General features: G+C 35.1%; 1 protein-coding gene across 4 annotated transcripts in view; it reads right to left on the bottom strand.

The window, feature by feature from the left end:
- Helz (helicase with zinc finger) overlaps positions 1-23,678 on the bottom strand; it is a 164,684-nt gene that overhangs the window by 27,512 nt on the left and 113,494 nt on the right. For all 4 annotated transcript variants that reach the window (XM_076870584.2, XM_076870583.2, XM_076870586.2 and 1 more), the window contains 4 exons: positions 16,983-17,187; positions 10,403-10,454; positions 9,215-9,405; positions 4,480-4,687 (listed from right to left, as the gene is read on the bottom strand). In XM_076870584.2, the coding sequence (XP_076726699.1) occupies positions 4,480-4,687; positions 9,215-9,405; positions 10,403-10,454; positions 16,983-17,187 (656 nt within the window). The remainder of the gene's footprint in view (positions 1-4,479; positions 4,688-9,214; positions 9,406-10,402; positions 10,455-16,982; positions 17,188-23,678) is intronic.

The raw sequence follows: 23,678 nt of genomic DNA on the forward strand, positions 1-23,678 counted from the left end.
AATTTATAGCCTCATTTTCTTAACTAGACATTTAAAGGGCCTTGGCATTCTTGCCTACTTATAAAGGTTAAATATTTTGTTCATTTATAATTAAGCAAAAACCCAAATAATGTGTCAATCTAGTTTAGTAAAGGAATCTAAACTGAATGGTTTGGAGCTTAAATGTTCCCCCAAATCCATGTGTTAACAGCTTGGTACCCAGTCCGTGAGGCCATAGGTAGGTGCTGAGCCTTGGAGGCATGCCCTTGAAGAGGGAATTGAAATCCTGGCTGCTTGCTCCCTTTCTCTTTTTGCTTCCTGGCTGTCAGGAAGAGAATATATCTCCTCTGCCATTTGCTCCTGCCATGATGTACTGTGCCACCAAAAGCCCAAACGATGGAGCCAAGTGACCATGGACTGAAACATTTGAAATCATGAACCAAAATAAACCTTTCCTCCTTCTCAATTGTTTATCTCAGGTATTTTGTCACAGTGATGAAAAGCTGACTAACACCCTGAGTAAAGATATCCTGAAAGAAATATAAAACAGAAAACTAAAAATAAATTCAGGATAAGTGAATGGTAAAGGGGAATAAACAGTAGAGGAAGCAAAAACAATGTTTAAAAAAGCATAATTAGAAGTTAGGAATGTAGATAAGTGGTAGGGTACTTTGCTAGCACGTGCAAGGCCCTGAGTTTGATCCCCAGCACCAAACAACAAAACAAAACCAGCACAATTACAATAGACTTGAATAATTTCACACATGTGAATAGCTTTTAGTCTACAAGAATTAATTGCAAAATATTTTGAAGTTCCTTGAAGGAATGCTTAATTTGGGTACTTCAAAAGCATTCTTTTTGGACTACCACTACAACTTTGTAAAATGAATTATCAAGCCACAATAGAAAGACAACAGAATCAAACCTAACAGGCAGAGACTGTCATACTGGATTAAAACTGAAAATCAGACACCAACTACATGCTATTTAGCAGAAGTATACTTTTTCCCTTTTTAATTTGGTTCTAGGATGGAACAAAGGGCTTTTTGTGCATACAGAGCATATACTTTACCTCAATGGAAATGTACTTTAAACACAAAGACACAAACAGATTAAAAGTAAAAGACATGCTATGCTATTACTAGTCTCCGCCAAAAGCTGACATTGACTACACTGATATAAAGCAAAGAGCACTGAGCAAAGAATATTAACCAGGTATAAGAAGGCCATTCCATAACATTAAATGAGTTAATTAATTAAGAGGACATCATCTTAAACATTTATCACCTAATACCAGAATTTCAAATTTTACCAAGAACCGATAAAACATAAAGAAAAATAGATAACAATTATATTTAGAGATTTCAATTTCCTTCTTCAGTAATTGATAGAAAAAGAGACAGAAAAACAGCAAGAACATAGTAAACAATCCAGAACAAATTAATCTGATTAACATCTGAAAAGCATTCTATGCTTTTCAAGTGCACATGGAACACTAACAAAGACAAACCACTGTATTAGTTTATTATCACTGTGATCAAAATGCTCATCAAGAGCCAGGTGTGATGGTACACACCTATAATTCCAGTGGCAAGGGAGGTTGAGGATTGGGAGTTCAAACCTAGCCTCAGCAATTTAGTGAGGCTCTAAGCAACTTAGCAAGACCCTTTCAATAAATAAAATATAAAAAGGGCTAGGGATGTGGCTCAGTGGTTAAGCGCCCTTGGTTAATCTCCATTACCCAAAACAAAACATCCCTTGGTTAATCCACAATACCCCAAACAAAACACCCCCTCAAGAGCAACTTAGAGGAGAAAAAGTTTACTTAGGGACATGGTTTCAATCCATGGTCACACAGCTCCATTGCTTTGGATCTGAGGCAGAAACATCATGGCAAAAGGATGGTGGAGGAAAATTAGTCACCACATGGCACCCAGGAAGCAGAGAGAGGGGAAGGGGCTAGAGATAAGATATATCGTCCACAAAGCCAAGTCCTCAGTGACCTACTTCCTCCAATGATGCCCCCCGTCACAGTTTTCACCTCTTCTCAGTAATTCATTCAAATTATTAATCCATCAAATGGATTCATCCACTGGTAAGGTTATGGTGCTCATGATTCAATCATTTCCCCCAAAGCCCCACCCCTAGACACTGCTGTATGGGGACCAACTCTTCAACACTTCAGCTTTTGGGAACATTACAGATCCAAACCATAATAACTATATTCTGTGCTATGAAACAAATATCAATAAATCGAAAAAGGATTTGTAAGGTACAAAATGTTCTCTTATCGCAATGAAATCACAGTAGAAATCAATAATGGAAAAATTCTTAGAAAAAAAACTCAAACACATCATTCTATGTAATTCATGAATCTAACTTTAAAGAAAAATATTATAAATTAAATATTTATGTTAATCAAGCTTGCATCTCAATAAAACAGTGAAAGGTCATATATAAAAACATTTTATAAATGTTAAGGAATTAAAAACTTAAAAAATATATATATATGCCTGTTCTTGGATCCAAGGACTAAATATGGTTAAGATGTCTAATCTCCCAAAATCGACCTAAAAACTTAACACATCCCAATCAAAATCTTTTCTGGTAGAAACTGAAAACCTGATTCTAAAATGTATACAAGATAATACCTGGAAAAGGCAATTTTTGAAAAGAAGAATCAAGTCAGAGGACTTATACTACCTGCTTTCCTGACTTATATAAAGCCACAGCAATCAAGACAGCATATTTGGCATGAACACAAACATATGCATTAACAGAAGAGAACAGAGTCCAAGTATATGACCAAATGATTTTCATGAGGGGTCCCAAAGGAGTTCAAGAGGAGGACAGATTTTTCAACAAATGATGCTGGAACAACGGAACATACATATGCAAAACCAAAACAAAAAGACTATAATCATTACCTCATATAAAATACAAAATTTAACCTAAAATGGACCTAAAAGTCAGAGTTAATAGTCTAAGACTTCTAGAAGAAAACAAGAAAAGACCTTTGTGACCTTGGGTTAGACAAAGATGTTTTAGACACAACACAAAAACACAATTCATAGAAAAATAAATGAATAAACTGGACCTCATCAAAAATAAAAACTTCTTTTGAAAGATACTCTTAAGAAAATGAAAGGAAAGCCAAAGTCATATTCTGGGAGAAAATATTTTCAAAGCATATATCTAATTAAAGTCTTCTATATAAAATATATTAAAAACTTAAAACTTAATAAGACAAAAAAAAACAATAATAAAGTGAGAAAATGATATGAATAGACATTTCATCAGAGAAGATACACATGTGGCAAATAAGCACAAAGAAAAGATACTCAGTATTAGCAGTTATTAGGGACATGCAAATTAATGTCACAGCAACCTGCCATCAAATATTCACCAGCAAGGGTAAAACAACAAAGTCTGACAATACCAAATGTTGGTGAGAATGTGGAACAAAGGGAAATCTCACACATTACTGGCAGAAATGAAAAATAGTACAGCTACTTTGGAAAATAATATGGCAGTTTCTTATAAAGTTAAAAATGTATTTACAATATGCACAGCAATCTCCCTTCTAGGTATTTACCCAGGAGAAATGAAAACATGAATGTTCACAGCAGCTTTATTCATGAGAATTAAAAACTAGAAAACTACTGTATCCACCAATTATGGGTGGATAAACACATCGTGGTGTACCCATATAGTGAAATACTAATCAAGAATAAAAAGGAGCAAGCAACTCACTCATACTACCTGATTAAAGATCAAAAGCAGTCAACACAGCCAAACATGAACACCTATATACCCTGCAATTCCATTTATATGATATCCTAAAGACAAAATATAAGTACAAGCTAGTGGTTGTCCAGGGTTGGGCTCAGGGGATGGGAATGTCTGCAAAGGGGCATCAGGAAACTTTTTGAGGTTATGTGATATCTTGTACCTTGATTTTGATGGTAGTTAACAACTCTGTGTATTTATTAAAACTCATCAAACCATACATTTTTAAAGAGTGATTTTTACTGCGTATAAATCATACTTCCATAAACTTAACTAAGAAAAGTAATAGGTAATTTTTTTCTTACCTATAATTCTGGTAGATTTGCATAAGAAATACACATTTTATATCAACTATCCCACAATAACGTTAATGCTTAGTACACTACAAGAATATTTTGGGTTAACAAAATTGGAAAGAAAGGACTTTCCTTTGCAATTTTAAATGACTATTATATACAGAATTCAAAATATTAGAATTTAATATATTTCAGGAAATCAGTAAAACAAATCATAAGTGCTAGGGTTTAACCTAAAGGACACTCTGAAATTACATGCAAAAATTTGTACCTGTGTACATATTTATGTCATCTGGAATGAGGATCCATGGTTGTTGTAACAGGTTGATTTCAATAGTCCATGATTAACAATCATACTGTGGACAGAACTCTGCATGCCATCAGTTTATGAAAAGAGTACAGCATAGCAACCTACCATTTCGATTTTGTTCATGTTGATCCTTCTCCAGATGCTGATTCTGTGGCTGCCCAATGCTGACAGGTGGATGATGTCCAAGGCCATAAGGTATAGGAGATCCCCGTCCATGTGTATGTAATAGGTTCATATTGTAGGCCATTGCTGCTTGATGTGTAATAATTCGAGGATCAACTGCAAACCTACCCTGGTATCCTGTCCATGGAACCTAGGTTATTATAAGAAATAAAGTAATTGCATTAAGTATATTTTGGAATGCAAACTTCTATAGTACTTTGATTAGAAAAAGCATACACCAACACAGAGGACAACTATCAAAATGAGCAACTACAAAGTCAATGCTACTTAACAGTATCCATTGGTAGAATCAAATTGCTATATCTTAAGTGTACAAAAAGGACTCCCTGAATTTTTAGTGTGTAAGGAAAAATGGGTCACTTTTCAGATTTGGAATAAATTTAGGCATTAAATCATTTTACATTCTCAAATCATTTCCCCGCAATATGAACATATGCATATCACAGATTACCACAAAAATTATCTCTTAAATAAACTGCATAGTTATGTAGTTTAATAGACTTAATTAGAGAACAGGAGGTAAAGTGAAGGAAGAATTTAGTCTAAGGTGTCTCACTCAAAAAGTAAATCATTTAATGTAAACATATTTAATTATTTCCTTTATAGCATGTAAAGTTCACTTATTCATTAATTCAAATAGGTCACTACTTCCATTACTGCTTTTGATGAAATCAACTCTACCTTAAAATACAGAAACAGAAAACATGTTTAGGTATATCTAGACACATGATGTCTGCACATTAACATAAAAGGAATAAATATAACATCTGAACTACTGTTCCTATTATTTTATTATGATATAACTATTACATGCAGACTCTTAGGAATCTTACATAATAAAAGCCTCTCTGACCTAGTGAAGTGAATTTTAAAACCTAAGAGACTTTCTATTTATAGCTGATGATGTATAATGTTGCCAGGCTGGGAAGAAATAACTCCACTAAACTCTGAAGTTCACAGGGAATGGGCATAAATTACCTATTTCTTACTCACAATTACTCTCCATGGCTGCCAAGGCTGTGAACTACCATAGCCAACAAGGCTACAGCACATTCGCATTTTAGCACTTTCCCCTTTCTGGGGTGTGGGTGGGGGTGCAAAAGATCTTTTGTAATAATCACCTCTGCCTGAAATTACAGTACTTCACTTACATGAAAGAAATTACTTCCTAGGCCAAAACTGCTGAATTTGGAAATATTCTCTCTCTCTCTCTCTCTCTCTCTCTCTGTCTCACACACACACACACACACACACACACACACACACACACAAACAAAATTGACAAAAGTATTTTAAAACCCTAAAGAAAATTAAAAAATGGGTTTATGATACAATATGGAAGTATCTAAAAGCCCATACCCTTAGAAAGGATTCAGAAACATTTCTAAATGGCAGAAAGGTTTCATAAGGCCTAGAATTTCTCAGACAAATTCAGATCTAAAAGGACTACACTAACCCAACCCCCTCTGCCTCCTCCAGTGAATTCTATGTATCAAGAAGATTTCGAGAATTATGTAGGAATAAAAAATAAAAGCATTGTTTTTTAAAATAAGAGACCAAGTTACTAGTTCTGTTAACTTTCAGTCCAATTTCTTCAGGAAAAAAAAAAATATTTTAAAAGAACATAAAACCTCTCAGTAGCTCTGGAGGCTGAAGACAGGAGGATCAGAAGTTCAAAGCCAGCAACAGCAAAATCAAGGCACTAAGCAACTCAGTGAAAAACCCTGTGTCTAAAGAAAATACAAAATAGGACTGAGGATGTGGCTCAGTAGTTGACTGACCCGAGTTCAACCCCCAGTATCCCCACCACCAAAAAAAAAAAGAACATAAAACCTTCTAAATCAAAACATTCAATTTACAGATCTCTTTATAAAGAATGAATATCTCTGGTAATAGAGTAACAAATTATAAGCCACAATACACATTTCTTTGGTCATTTCAAAATTCAACAGTTAAAGATAAGTTACTTTAAAAGAAGCTTATAGACATTAAAAAGTTAAAACACAATAAAGAATGATCATCTCGATAGATGCAGAAAAAGCATTTGACAAAGTACAGCATCCCTTTATGTTCAAAACACTAGAAAAACTAGGGATAACAGGAACTTACCTCAACATTGTAAAAGCTATATATGCTAAGCCTCAGGCTAGCATCATTCTAAATAGAGAAAAACTGAAGGCATTCCCTCTAAAATCTGGAACTATACAGGGATGCCCTCTCTCACCACTTCTATTCAATTTAGTTCTTGAAATACTAGCCAGAGCAATTAGACAGACAAAAGAAATTAAAGGCATAAAAATAGGAAAAGAAGAACTTAAATTATCGCTATTTGCAGATAACATGATAATATACTTAACAGACCCAAAAGGGTCTACAAAGAAACTGCTAGAGTTAATAAATGAATTCAGCAAAGTGGCAGGATATAAAATCAACACGCATAAATCAAAGGCATTCCTGCATATCAGCAACAAAACTTCTGAAATGGAAATGAGGAAAACCACTCCATTCACAATATCCTCAAAAAAAAATAAAATACTTGGGAATCAACCTAACAAAAGAGGTGAAAGATTTATACAATGAAAACTACAGAACCCTAAAGAGAGAGATAGAAGAAGATCTTAGAAGATGAAAAAATGTACCCTGTTCATGGATAGGCAGAACTAACATCATCAAAATGGCGATATTACCAAAAGTTCTCTACAGGTTTAATGCGATGCCAATCAAAATCCCAATGGCATTTCTTGTAGAAATAGATAAAGCAATCATGAAATTCATATGGAATAACAAAAGACCCAGAATAGCAAAAGCAATTCTAAGCAGGAAGTGTGAATCTGGAGGTATAGTGATACCAGAGTTCAAACTGTACTACAAAGCAATAGTAACAAAAACAGCGTGGTACTGGTACCAAAACAGGCAGGTGGATCAATGGTACAGAATAGAGGACACAGAAACCAATCCACAAAATTACAACTTTCTTATATTTGATAAAGGGGCTAAAAACATGCAATGGAGGAAGGATAGCATCTTCAACAAATGGTGCTGGGAAAATTGGAAATCCATATGCAACAAAATGAAACTGAATCCCTTTCTCTCACCATGCACAAAAGTTAACTCAAAATGGATCAAGGAGCTTGATATTAAATCAGAGACTCTGCGTCTGATAGAAGAAAAAGTTGGCTCCGATCTACATATTGTGGGGTCGGGCTCCAAATTCCTTAATAGGACGCCTATAGCCCAAGAGTTAATAACAAGAATAAACAAATGGGACTTACTCAAACTAAAAAGTTTTTTCTCAGCAAGAGAAACAATAAGAGAAGTAAATAGGGAGCCTACATCCTGGGAACAAATCTTTACTCCTCACACTTCAGATAGAGCCCTAATTTCCAGAATATACAAAGAACTCAAAAAATTAAACAATAAGATAACAAATAACCCAATCAACAAATGGGCCAAGGACCTGAACAGACACTTCTCAGAAGAGGACATACAATCAATCAATAAGTACATGAAAAAATGCTCACCATCTCTAGCAGTCAGAGAAATGCAAATCAAAACCACCCTAAGATACCATCTCACTCCAGTAAGATTGGCAGCCATTAGGAAGTCAAACAACAATAAGTGCTGGTGAGGATGTGGGGAAAAGGGTACACTTGTACATTGCTGGTGGGACTGCAAATTGGTGCGGCCAATATGGAAAGCAGTATGGAGATTCCTGGGAAAGCTGGGAATGGAACCATCATTTGACCCAGCTATCTCCCTCCTCGGACTATTCCCTGAGGACCTTAAAAGAGCATACTATAGGGATACTGCCACATCAATGATCATAGCAGCACAATTCACAATAGCTAGACTGTGGAACCAACCTAGATGCCCTTCAATAGATGAATGGATAAAAAAAAATGTGGCATCTATACACAATGGAGTATTATGCAGCACTAAAAAATGACAAAATCATAAAATTTGCAGGGAAATGGATGGCATTAGAGCAGATTATGCTAAGTGAAGCTAGCCAATCCTTAGAAAACAAATGCCAAATGTCTTCTTTGATTTAAGGAGAGCAACTAAGAACTGAGCAGGGGGAAAGAGCATGAGGAAAAGATTAACATTAAACTGAGATGAGTGATGGGAGGGAAAGGGACAGAGAAGGGAAATTGCATGGAAACGGAAGGAAACCCTCATCATTATACGAAATCACATATATGAGGTTGTGAGGGGAAAGGAGTGGGGGAAGGGAGAGAACTGAACAACAACAGATGAGGTAGAGAGGGAAGATGGGAGGGAAGGGGAGGGGGGATAGTAGGGGATAGGAAAGGCAGCAGAATACAACAGTCACTAATATGGCATTATGTAAACATTGTGAATGTGTAACTGATGTGATTCTGCAATTTGTATTTGGGGTAAAAATGGAAGTGCATAACTCACTTGAATCAAACATATGAAAGATGAAAAAAAAATAAAAAATAAAACACAATAAAGAGATTAGAGCTGGAGACAGCTCAATGGTAGAGCACCTGCCTACAATGTTTTGAGGACCTGGTTTCCATCCCTAGAACCACCAAAAAAAAATAAGGTTGGGATTGTTTGGGACTGTCACTAAATTTACTGAAACCTATTTACTTTATTCAACCATAAATATTTCACATAAGTATTTACTTACAGGCAAAGGCACCGACATAACTACGTTCCCTCCATAGACAGCAGGTACATAAAGAATACTTGTCCCAGTGTGAGGATCTATTCTTTGAACAGGGCTTGGAGATTTCCCCAAATTTGGGTGAGGTCCAAGAGGAGGTGGAGGAGTATAAGCTCTAATAGGATTGCCAATCAGTACAGAAGGATTGGGAGGAACTGAAAAATAAACAGAAAAAGGATGCACTCAATAGCTATACATATTTACCTAGACAAAAATAGTTTAAGTCACCCAATAGCAAAACGTATTTCCCAGATGTGGCATAAAATAGCTTATAATCAAAGAATTATTAGTGTGGAAGAGTAAAGCATGTTAAAAAAACAACCATTTTACAATGTTCTCTAAAATCAGCATGAGCTGTACAAATTAGCTTGTAGGAGCCAGACAGGTATTCTTCAAGAAAGACACCCACATGTGCACGTACTCCTAGTAAATAGTCCTCTGGGACCAGGAAAATATACGATTCTTCAGAATAAAGTTTTGACTTGCAATATAATATAGCTACATACAAAATGAAGATTAAGTAATCATTACTTTAAAAGCATAATTCTACAACCTTTAAAATCATTTAAATAAACTTTATCTTCAAATCTATACAATCTCACATTTTTTTAGAGAGAAATAAGTTCTGAAAATTTATGACGTTGCAGCCAGGCACAGTGGTGCATGCCTGTAATCCCAGCAGCTCAGGAAGCTGAGACAGGAGGACTGAGAGTTCAAAGCCAGCCTCAGCAACTTAGTGAGGTCCTAAGCAACTCAGTGAAACCCTGTCTCTAAGTAAAATACAAAAAAGGGTTGAGGATGTGGCTCAGTGGTTTGAGTGCCCCAGGGTTCCATCCCTGGTACCAAGGGGGGAAAAAAAATTATAAGCATAAAAGGCTTAAACGTTTTTTCTCAAAACTCCTGGATACATATGCTGGTGCCTACAAAATGACCCCTTTTTAAAAAATGACACATCAACGCACTGACATAAAAAAAAATAAAAGAATTAACTGATAAGATAAAATAAAAGAATTAAGTGATTGTCTGTGTTGTGAGTTCCCGAGAAAGAAAAAGAGGGAAAGATGGTAAGGGGATTCACTTTCATTCACATAGTGAAATCTGGACTGAATTTCATATCATAAAAGGATAGGATAGGATAATTTTTCTACTTACCAATTCCATCATTTTGGAAATGATCATTCTGAGAATGATGGAGGCTTTTTCCCTTTAAAGAAAAAAAAAAAAAAAAACCAATATATTATAATTTGAACATGTTTAATATTAGAGAACAAGAACCCTTTACCTAATCATATACAAATTAAATGTAAATGGCAACAATTAAAATTTAAAACTGTGAGTCTATAATTAGTAGCTATTAGACTGCTTTGAGCCAACTTTTTTTTTATAAATAATAGGTCATCTGCCACTTATTCATTCAAATATTTCTTTTTATAAATAATAGGACCATTTCTGGTCCCCCAGTTTTTTCTTTTCCAAATTAAGGCTATCTAAACTTCTTTCCTCAATGAATTTTCTTAATTAAAAAAAAAAATGCAACCTACATGTCTGAAACATAAACTTTATTCATTTGTAGCTTCTTCTAAATTTTCTAAGAATTAAATGACAAAACGTAAAAACTGCTTTTTCAGGGAAAAATTTCAGTCTTCTATTTTTGAGGATGAAATTTTTAAAATAGTAACAGAATATAAACATGACTTGGGATTTATGGCATTTTGAATATGATTCATAATATCTGAAAGTACAAAATTTTCTAAAGGAACAGGAAAAAAGACTATCATAATTTGCTTGAGAGAATCTAGCTAATTGCTAGACAGTAATTTGGCAATATATATTAGAAGCATCAAAAATGCACATACAGGGTTGGGGTTATAGCTCAGTGGCAGAGCGCTTGCCTTGCATTTGTGAGACACAAGTTTGATCCTCAGCACCACAAAAAAAAAAAAAATAAACAAAGTAAAGGTATTTGTCCATCTACAACTAAAAAATGAATATTTTAAAAAATGCACATATACTTTAATCCTGTAAGGCTCTTTCAGGAATTTATCCAAATGAAATAATCATGGATTAGAGCACAGATGTTCACTGTGGCACAATTTATATGTGTGCTAAATGTTTATCTGAATGTCCATCAATGAAGGATTTATTTTTTTAAAAAAAGCAATGGCAGATTTACATACTGATATCTTTTTCTACCATTAAAAATGAAAACATTTGGGCAGAAACAATATTTGAGACACAATGCTCTCAAGTTCTGAACTTTTTAAATCTTTCTCTTCTTAATAAAAAAATGTAACTAACACATGCTAAGTAAGCTGAGGAAAAAGTGGCACACTATGCAACTTACCTCTAGATATACACAAAATTTATTTGTACATAACATCAGAAAACTAAAGGTGTTAATGTCTACAAGAGGAAGAAAAATTCATTCTTGACCAAAGCAAAAAATACAATGACACTTAATTTATCTACACATGCAACTGTCAAAGATGTTAGATACTTAGAACATCAATAAACACTTAAGGTTTAAAGTGTGTTGATTATGAGTGAATGAAGGTATCTAAGTCTTAAAAAGTCATTTAAAAAAAGCCAAAAAGAATGATAGTTGGCTAATGGTAGCCAGAAGAGAAAAATATTCATAGTGACTGGCAGCAGCTATAAAAAACAAACTTCTGAGAAACAGTGAATTGATAAGAAAGGGGAAAAAGGGAAAAGAAAATGGCAAACACTGAGATGTCAGGAGTAGGGGGTAAGATCAGAAGCAGAGCAATTAGAAGTGACAGTCAAAGGCACATACACTGACAGAAGAAAGAAAAGTCAGTGACACAGAGAGATAAGATAGTTCCAAGAGGGTAACAAACCATTAGATTTTTAAAGCCTCCAAACCTATCATTATGGCTTGCTAATGACCCATGAACAAGGGACAACTATGTAGAGCGAACCACAGAGAGAAAGCACAGCAGTTGGTCAGAATGTGGGAGGCTGCAGCACCTGAATGATGTGCACACTCTAAGCATGGGTCCTATGGACGTGATGTGTTATGTGGCAAAAAGGATTCTGCAAATAGAGTTAAAGTTGTGACTTAAAATAGGGAGAGTAGCCTGGATTATCTGGTTGGACCCTATCTAGTAATATGAGCCCTAAAAGCAGAGAAATCTCTCTAGCTCAGAAAGGTGCAGTGGAAGAAGAAATAAGAGATGTGGTAGAAGAAATTCTGTGGGATAGAAGGAAACAATGCACCGTTGCTGGCTCCAAGCTGCAGGGGTACCTCTGAGAAACAGCAAGAGGCTTCTACAAGCTAGGAATGCTACTAACTGATAGCCAGCAAGGAAATAAGGACATCAGTCCTACAATTGCAGAAACTAGATTCTGCCAACAACCTGCATCAACTTGGAACCAGATTCTTTCCCAAGGCTCCAGGTAAGAATCCAGTCAGCCAACACCTCAATCCCCACCTTGTAAAACCCAGAGCAGAGAAAGCAAGTAAGCCAGTCCTAGCATCTGACCCAGAGAACTATGAGATGATAAACTGGTACTGTTTGAGTCCCTATTTTGGTAGGGACTTTGTGGTAACTTGTTACAGCAGCAATGGGAAGCTAATACAAAGAGTAACCATAGTCCAGGGCAGTCCTACCCTACACAACTGGAAGCTGCTGGACAAAAACATCAGCACTCTGGGTTGTCTAGCATCTTTTAACTTAGAGCAGGAGATTTACTTAGTTTACTCAAAATAAACTGTTTGATAGATTATAAATAAAATAATAATGTAGCACTAAGCTAGAGTTAACTCTGTATAAAAGTCATTCCAAAACTAACTCCTTTCCAATAATAAATCTCAGAAAGCATCCTTATCTTAGGCAGAACACTAATTAATATCAGGATTTTTTAAGCAAAAGTAGCTCATATCATCCATTGCTTATATTCAAATATAGTTTATATCATCTGCCACTTATTCATTCAAATATTTATTTTTTCATTTACTCACTTTTGCCCATTTATTCTTTCAACAAATGTTTACTGAGGGGCCCACCATATGTCCATCCTGACTACCAAGGTAAATAAGCCTGACACATTTTCTTTTTTTTTAAAGAGAGAGACACACACACACACACAGAGAGAGAGAGAGAGAGAGTGAGAGAGAGAGAGAGAATTTTAATATTTATTTTTTAGTTATCGGCGGACACAACATCTTTGTTTGTATGTGGTGCTGAGGATCGAATCCGGGCCGCACGCATGCCAGGCGAGCGCGCTACAGCTTGAGCCACATCCCCGGCCCCTGACACATTTTCTTATCACTGGACACTGAGACATGACATCAGCAGCTAGGTACCAATGGTTAAAAAAAAAAAAAAAAAAAAAAAACTAACAAACTAAAATATGTAAAACAATGGGACGGTCTTCAGAGGATCCATTTTTAAACATGATCTGTCTTCTGGGTCATGTTCAAATGAAACTGGCCATATCTGCAAAGCTTCCAAACACTGCTCCCACCAAGTGCCCTAGAGAGTGCAGTGACGGAAGGCCACACAGGATCACCTCCTCCCAGGTCCCCTGACATTTTGCATCTTGGCTAAATCTTACCACAGAAGTATTAGGACAATAAAGCTCCTTGGTTTTTGCACAGCTATCAGTATGTTTTGTTGCCAAATTAGTCCTGAGGAGGCATGCCTAGGAGCACTTTTAGCCATCATGCAACCTTGTGATGATTTTATTTACATGAACCTTATTGGGATTTTAAATTCTATTCTAACATTAGAGATACTGATTTAAAATATTTCTTACATACAGAATTGTGTTAAAATTAAGGAAACTTGAAAAAATAGAATGGCTCAGCATCCCATTTAAGAAATACCATCCTTTTCTATAATGAATTAAATCCCCCTTCATTAAGATTCTTGCACATGAAATAAAATAACTGGGATTTGTTTCAAAATTCTCCAGCACATACATGTGGAAGTGGTAGGATGGGAAAGCAGGACAGAGATGAAATAAGAATAAGCTGATAAATGATTTGGTTAGCCACTGACAAAGATGATAACATCTAAAGAATCAGTGAAAAAGATTTTCTAGGGCTGGGGATGTGACTCAAGTGGTAGGGCGCTTGCCTGGCATGCGTGTGGCCTGGGTTCAATCCTCAGCACCACATACAAACAAAATGTTGTGTCCGCCGAAAACTAAAAAAAAATAAATATTAAAAAATTCTCTCTCTCTCTTTAAAAAAAAAAAAAGAAAAGCCTCTGATTTCTTGTCTATGTCTCTTTTAAAAAAGAGATCTTCTAAAATGTTTAGGATATATTATTTTTTAAATTTGTGCTCTTATTTTTTTTAGTTATAGTCAGACATACTACTTTTATTTTATTTATTTATTTTTATGTGGTGCTGAGGATCGAACCCAGAGCCTCACACATGCTATGTGAGCGCTCCACCGCTGAGCCACAACCCCAGCCCCAGGATAAATTTTACAAGACAGTTTATTGAAAGCAAACGCCATATTACGGGCCATAACCATTATTCATTTATCAGATACTCTCTTAGCACCTACTATGTGCAATGAATGGGGCTAAGCACTAGGGGTCATAAAACTTACAGAATACAGAATTTTTGCCTTCAAGGACTTTTTGATTTTGGAAAAACAAATGGACTAAATATATATATTCTCCACCTTTAAAAAATAACAACAACAACAAAAGGCAAACTGCAGGGTCTTGCTTAAGGACTGTATATGTATGGTATCATGGCTTAAATCTAGTGCCAGCTACAGTAATTACTTGATGCTTACACAGCTCAAGTAAGAGTTTTGTGTAGTACTGAAGAATGTGCAAAGGGCTACAATGGTTTTGCGACATTTTAAATAAATGTCGCAAAATTAGGGAGTTTCTACATAGGTACCCTACTCTTACATACCCTAAGCTACTTGCTGTCCCCTGTGTACATGTCACCTGTTCTCCCATATCACTCATCTTTTGTAAGTACTTGCTATAGTTTGGGTTTGGAGTATCCTCCAAATGGCTGTGTATTCAAGGCTTGGTCCCTAGCTTGACACTATTGGAAGGTGGTAGACCCTTTAAGAGGTGGGGCCTAGTAGAGGTCTTCAAGGCCATGCCCTTGGAGGAGACCATAGGACTTGGCCCCTTCCTGTTTTTCCTCTTTCACTCCCCAGACATAAAATGAATGGTTTTGCTCTGTCACATACTAGTGACAAGAAAAGCAACCATAGGCCCAAAGCAATGGGGCCAACTGATCATGGACTATAACCTCTAAAACTGTGAACCAAAACAAAATTTTTCTCTTCATAAATTGATTATCTCAGGCATTTATTACAGTAATGGAAAGCTTACTAACATAAAACTCTTAAGCTAAGCTTACTCATTTGTTTAAAAAAATATGTCAAAGCACCTATTATGTGCAAGATATTGCTCTAGGCACAGACACTAAGGCAGCAAACAATACAAATAAAAATTTCTGTTCTAAGTTAATTTTTTACATTTTCCCTACTTTCCAACTCTATCCACTCACAAACTTCCTGAACAAGATCTCCATGGTAGAAGTTGCCTTGAATCTACTTACTTCCTCTGACCATCATTCTTTTACCTCTTCCAACACCTGCCACAAGAGAACTGAGGGGCTAAAATTTGCTGATGTATGCCTCTTTAGCACCTGGCATATAAGATAAACTCATTTGTGCAGAATGCTTCTCTGATAATGCCAAATCATTAAAACATTATTGCACATTATGTACATTTTTATTTACCAATAATATACAGCAACAGTTTGTTAAAATAGAAAGTAGTTCTCAGCTTAATACCTATTTAGCCTAAACAAGCCATTCACTATTGCACATGAGGTGTAATAAAGTTCAACACTAACAAACTCTTTTAATTCATGTTAATAAGTTTCATACCACACTGAGGACTATAAATGTATAAAAATACTAGAGTAAATACTACATGTGCCATTATCAGAACCTTCCTTTTAGGATGCTTTTTTAGATATTTTAGAATATTTTTTAGACACTCTAAAAAATAAGCCAACTGTCTCTGCCCAAAATAACTGCCTTTCAAAAGCGGAAAGAGCCTCAACTCTCCCAACCCCACTCCCTCTGACTGGATTCTTCCTAAAGAACAAAAATGAGTCAAAAAATCAATCTTTAAGAAGTTGGCTAAATTTCCTCAAAGTCAAATACCGTTTGAAATGAGTCAGTCATCAATGAAAGATTAGACTTATCTTCTTTATGCAAATATTATTATTATAACATAATCCTTATAAATAATATGCTGTGTTGTTTTATTCACATCTTAGCTGACAGATAAAACCAAGTCTATCAGCAGTAAGGACTGAGAAGATATAGTAAACAAAGGATAGCACACATTTTCAGATACTTTTTTTAATGTATTTTTTTTAGTTGAGGATGGACACAATACAATACATTTATTTTTATGTGGTGCTGATTGAATCCAGTGCCACACACGTGCTAAGCTAGAGCTCTACCACTGAGCCACAACCCCAACCCCAACTTAAAAACTTTTGGAGGATGATTACGACATTAAGTAGGTGGTAAAAATGCACTGTATTTTTATTACATTCCAAATCTAGACAAATTACTTGCAGAAACTGCTGGTCACCAAATGCAGTCTTCAATTCTGAAGCTTAAAGTAACTTGCAACCCAATAAACTTTGATGCTGTAGCGCTGTTCTTACCCTTTCAACTCTACAACTTCATTAAGGGAGGCTTTACCTTGGGTGGTGATTGCTGCTGCTTGTTGCTATTTCCTGAATTCTGCAGTCTTAGTGCCCGGGGAATAAATTCAGGAGCCAACGGATTCAACACATATGTCTTCTTTAGTTCTAAAGCTTCTAACTGAGCCTTGATCTGTTCAAATGTGATCCCATGTAGACTGTTATTTTCATGACACAGGGCAATAAACCGCTCCCAAAATTTCCTACAGAAAAGATTTACAAGATCAGGATGAGACCACAGAAATGAATATAAAAGTGACTAAGGATAATTTCAAATTCTGTCTCCCCCCAGTCCCAAACTCTTAAATCCAGTAGTCATCTCATTATGATTTAGGTGCAATCTTCCTACGACAATCACAAGATTTCAGAAGTTTGGTGCTTAAACTAGAGCCATGCCTCATAAAATAGTATGATACATAGAAATAGGCTTGCACAAAATTTTGGCTCATCAATGCAAGTAACATAATCAATGCTCAATTATCAGTGCTGATACAGAATGATGTTCTTGTTATCCACATAACAACCAAGGATTTCAAAGCTGATAGTAATTCAATGTATAGAAAGTTAAGTACTTCAGGGCACACTCATAAATACATATGTTTTTCTTCACACACCATCAACCATGCTTTGGACAACAGACTGCATATATAACAGTAGGAAGTTCCCTAAGATGTTATCACCTAGAAATGGGACAGCTATCTTAGTTTGTGTAAATATACTCTAGGATGTTATCACCTAGAAATGGGACAGCTATTTTAGTTTGGGTAAATATACTCTAGGATGTTCCCATAATGATAAAATCACCTAACAATGCATTTGTCAGAACATATCATCAAGCAATGCATGACTGTAAGTACATATTACATATACTTAAATATAATGTAATACAATTTATATGATTCAAGTTAATATGTATATATTTTTATGGCTTATAATGTCAAAGCAGCTTGGTGCTAGATGATCAAGAAAAGCAATTCAGAAAATAAATTTGTGCCACAAAGTACATAATTCTCATGAGGATTCTATAAAAATAACAAATAACCGTCTGCAGCCGGGTGTGGTGGCTCATGCCCGTAATGCCTCAAGGGGATTTTGAGTTCAAAGCCAGCTTCAGCAAAAGCAAGGCATTAAGCAACTCAGTGAGATCCTGTCTCTAAATCAAATACAAATTAGGGCTGGAGATGTGGCTCAGTGGTAAAGTGCCCCTGAGTTCAATTCCTGGTACCAAAAATAAATAAATAAAACAGCCATCTGCTCCTATGTTTTTCTCTTACTTAGCTGATGCTTGTCACAAGCACATCTTATAACACTGACTAAGTTATGAGTGTTTAAAAATTATGTAAAATACAGGGAGTTGGAATATTAATTTTAATGTTGACTATCTCCTAATCAATATGTACTAAAGAAAAATGCATTCAAAACTTATTGCAGTTGCATATTGTTATTTTAAAAATAATTTTTTTAGTTGTCGATGGACCTTTATTTTATTTATTTATATGTGGTGCTGAGAATTGAACAGAGGACCTCACACATGCTAGTCAAGCACTCTACCACTGAGCCACAATCCCAGCCCTTCATATTGTTATTCTTAAAGTTTTGAAAACAGATCTCTAAATACTAAAAATATTAAATACTTATTATAAGAAACATATAAAAAGGTTTTAAATTTTAAATGACTATTATAATATGCATACCTATGTTTAATATGAGGTTCAAATAACATTTTATTATGCTATAAAAGATAAGGCATGGCTTTTTCCCAAACTGATATCCTGGTGTCCAGGTGGACAGCAAGTAACCAAGATGGCTTCAAGAAGCATAAATGGAAAGGTTTATAAGAGTTAGTTCAGGAATTGGGTTATTAATATATTCACAAAACTTTGCTGAGTTAAATGCTAAACCAACCATGTTTTCCTTACAGATGTGTCTACAATCTTTTCAAACTTTTCTTTTGTTTTTAACAGTGCTGGGGACCAAACTCAGTATCTAGTCTATATTATGCAAGCACTTTACTACTGAGCTACATATCAGCCCTCTTTTCTAATCTTTTAAATATGGGTTTCAGCATAGGTCCAGTCACTGGGATTACAGGTAGCTCAGTGGAAGAGCACTTGCCTAGCATGCCTCAGGTCCTGAGTTTGATGCCCAGTACCACAGAAAAGAAAGAAAGAAATATGGTCCAAAATAAATTTTAGGCATATATGTAACAACAGAAAAGTAAAACATACCACAAAATATTAAATATTTTGTGCTTTCTGACTATAAGACACAAAAGCTAACAAGAATTACTCAAGCTACTGTAAATGTGTGTTGCAAAGAAATGTACACTGAAAAGTTGTATTTTTTATTCTAAAGAACCCTTCTGAAGAAATCAAGTTTCTTTCTCATTATAACATGAGAAAACCTGAGGAAGGGTTATCTCTAAGACAGCACTCAGAATCAAAAGTCCATAACCTTCCACTCTCTTTGATTGGAATAGCCACAATATTCAACTGTATGAATATTTATTTACATAATTCTACTTCATACTGTACTCATAAGGAAGAGTTTAGGGTTTATTTTTCAGTCTAACTGGTAAAAATATTAGTTCCACAGAGTGGCATTTCACTTCTGTGTTGGACTTCCAAAACAAATAGGACAAAGAAAAAAATGGATTGGCTCTTAGCTCAGTTTGTAATATCAATTCAATATTTTCATTTCCAGCTTAGGCAGTCCAAATGCCAGATCTTGAGTTTTTTGTTTTTTGGGGTTTTTTTTGTACTGAGGATTGAACTCAGGGATACTCAACCACTGAGCCACATCCCCAGCCCTATTTTGTATTTTATTTAGAGAGAGGGTCTCACTGAGTTGCTTAGTGCCTTGCTTTTGCTGAGGCGGGCTTTAAACTCACGATTCTCCTATCTCTGTCTCCAGAGCCACTGGGATTACAGGTGTGCACCACCATGCCTGGCTGGTCTATGTTTGAACTACATTCTTACACTCTAAACCCTCCTTCTATTTCCCTCAATGACCTTAGCTGCATCAAACAAGATCTGAAACAACACTGAATTAAGCAGAGCCATCAAAGAACTTCACACTTTATAAGAGAAGCCAGTGGCTCAGTGACAGAGTCTTTGTCTAAAAGATCCTATGGAATAAAAAAAATTTAATTACCTTTGAGCTAAAAAAAACTCATTTTAGAAAAAATGCTAAATACTTACTATAAATTAATTAAGTTAGCTGAGTTCCAAAAGTAATCTGAAATTTATATTTCAAATCTAGCTTGTCTTCTTATTCTGCCATTGATAGAGCAAATAGATGCCTGGTTCTAACACCCAGTAACTGAGTTGACTTCAGCAAATTACTTATCCTATCCTTTATACCTCAATTTCCACATGTGTAAAAGAGGGCATCAGCAATATTACTATTATCATTCCTTATTATTGAAAAGACTATTTCTCACTTCTAAACTTTCAGAGAAATATATTTTTCCTTCAAAACTTCTACATTTTAAAGCTAGAAAGAATTTTGTTTTTTTTCTTAGTGAAGGCTCTTTCCAAGACTATTCACATCGCCTATGAATTCCCAAAACTTTACTGAAGTACTATGCATGGCATGATGAGGCATTCTGAACACTCATCACTGGAAGACCATTTGAGAACTGACTATATTCATAATAAGGCTAAGAATTCACTAAGGTTATGTAAAGCCTTCCCAATTCTCAACACATTCCCTAAATTGTTTATGCTTACCATTTCTTTCTTCTAGTTATATTGGTTTGGGAACCCAAATATGTCTTCATTGTAATATAATTTCAGGTATTTCAAAGGACATGTCCTTCCTTTTAATCACTGAACAAAAACATGAATACAAAGTTTGGTTTGGTTTTTATGTTAACCTTTTTCTAGGATCACTAAAAGAATACTGAAGAATTACTTGAATAAAAACTGATTTAAAAAAATCAGGCTGGGAGGCTGGGATTGTGGCTCAGCAGTAGAGTGCTTGCCTAGCACGTGCGAGGCCCTGGGTTCGATACTCAGCACCACATAAAAGTAAAATAAAGATAGTGTGTCCAATTAAAAAAAAAAAAAAAAAATCAGGCTGGGCCTTGGCTGTGACTCAGTGGTAGTGCGCTTGCCCAGCATGCATGAGCCAAGGGTTTGATTCTCAGCACCATATACAAATAAATAAAATAAAGAAGGTCCATCAACAACTAAAAAATATTTTTTAAAAAAATCAGGCTGGGGTTACAGCTCAGTGGTAGAATACACGTGAGATACTGGGTAAAAATAAATAAAATAAAGGCATGCGTCCATCTAAAACTAAAAACAATATTTAAAAATAAAATAATTACTTGATGTCCTGAGATCACAAGATCCCTCTACATGTTTACATTTCCCCCAAGTTAATGAAATGTGCTAATGAAGAAATTCAGTTAAAGGAAAGAAATTTTCCCCTTATACACAGCAGAGTAGGGAAATGCCATCACCACGTTACCACCCTCCCCTGTCTCCACGACTCAGTGCAAAGTGTAGATCTGTTGTGTATTCATCACTTCCTGGGAAAGAGCCTGAACCATGAAGTCAGTCTGACATCTGTCTGAGTGAACCACATAATAGCCTTGTCATGTTGGGCACTTATTTAAACTCTCTGGATTGGGCTGCTATTTCAAATGCAAATAAAATAGCCACACTGCAGAATTGTTGAGATGACTGAATCAGGCAATTATGTGCAAGGCACATAACCTAGCACGTGGCAGAAGGAGAGCTGTCAATAATCAGTTACCACAGTGTTAGCATTTGCTAGCATGGAGAACAGGGTGGGGAGAAGTTTACTACATTTATTTCAGGCTAATAGAAAAAATCCCATTTAAAAATAAAACAAAAAATATATATAACTGACTGATATATAACTGACTTTATACAAAAATCATTCCTTGAACTTTTGATTATAATCTAGGAATATTATGCTAATATTTTTATAAATATCAAATGAAAAGTGAGGGAGGGTGTTCTCCATTTTTATAGGACCTGAAAATCACATGATATTATCCAGCTTTACTTGCATTTTGAGAGTAAGTTAATTTCTAATGAAATTAACAAGATTAAAGTTTAAACATCTGTTTCTCAACCATCAACTCAGACTACAGTCACAATTACACTGTTCAAATAAAACAGATAATCATTATTCCCATTTAGTTATGGAATGTATGATCCCTACCCCTCCACACACACACACACACAATTTATTATTTCCCTGAAAATATTCTGCTTAGCACATAAATTAATTCGAGGTTTTTGGCATATTCCACCTAAGAAGATAAAAATAAGCAACCAGAAGACCTAGTTTCAAGTTAAAAATTAGCCCTGGACAATTTGACAGAGTGACTTCAGGAAGAATTCTTCATTTATTTGCTCTGAGAAAATAAGAATTCATGTCAGAGAAGGGATAAGAAGTGTTGACCTCATGTAACTGACAGCATGATACAGTTCAATGAAAGGTTTCTTTAAAAATATTCAGGTTCCTAAATACTTGCAGTTACTTATACAGCCCAACAATGATGTGGCTTCACACTATACTCATGACTCTTCTTTCCCCAAAAGTGTCTAGTTGTTCTGTCATCTCTTCTATATATGTTTTAATATAATAAATTTTAATCAAATTATATACGTTCTCACCAAATGATAACTAAAACAACAATGGAAAAATACCACAGCAACATCCTAACCAAATACACTTTCAATGGACATAAAGTAACTAAAAAACAAAATTCTCATGATGAGAGTAAATTTATTAATACATGTAGTTCTACTCATTTGTAACCTGGAAAGTAATATATTCCTTTCCCTACAGCTTGTCATTAGTGACTCCAAATGAATGGCAATCTATTTTTTAAATGAGAAATTAAGGACATGTTACAACAAAACTGCAGATAACATCATGATTCCTCCAAGCTTTGTTATTTTTAAAAGAAAGTTATTTTTCCTAATGTAGCCATACATTATAATCATTTACTTGATTCCTTTGTGAATAGCTTTCCCCTTTAAAGAAAATTAACTTCTTTTGGAGTCTTAAACTAATATATGAACCTTATTCTTAAAGGTCCCAAATTGACCCTTTCTCTTAGAAATTTTTTTCCTGCTAAATATGAAAATAGGCAATTAATTCTGCCACACCTACAACAGAACAGAAAACATGATTTCTAAAGAGTCATGTCCTAACAGTTTTTTCTACTTTGATTCTCACATGTTAAAAAGAAACAATTAGGGGCTGGAGTTGTGGCTCAGTGGTAAAGTGCTCGCCTAGCATGCATGAGGCACTGTGTTCCATCCTCAGCACCTCATAAAAATAAAATAAAGATATTGTATCCACCTAAAACTAAAAAACAAATTAAAAAAAAAAGAAACAATTAGCCAAGTCAGGTTTGGGAATGTCTAAATTTCTTTCTATATTTTGAACTTACTGTGAAAGATATTACTGCACATATAAAATTTAAAGTAATCTCTGATGAATGTCTTTATTTCTTTCTTTCTCTTAAGGAATATTATAAATTTCTGTTCAAATGCCTTTAGAAAAAATGTTAACACAGGTTTTCAATACTCCAAAGGACAAATAGGACTGGCCTCATACAGTTTAAATTCCTATTAACTAGTAAAAATCACAAGAATATAGAGAAAACTTTTTGTTTCAGTTGATATTTAAACCACATTTTAGT

This window comes from Callospermophilus lateralis, chromosome 11, assembly GCF_048772815.1.
Source record: "Callospermophilus lateralis isolate mCalLat2 chromosome 11, mCalLat2.hap1, whole genome shotgun sequence".
NCBI classification, from domain to species: domain Eukaryota; kingdom Metazoa; phylum Chordata; class Mammalia; order Rodentia; family Sciuridae; genus Callospermophilus; species Callospermophilus lateralis.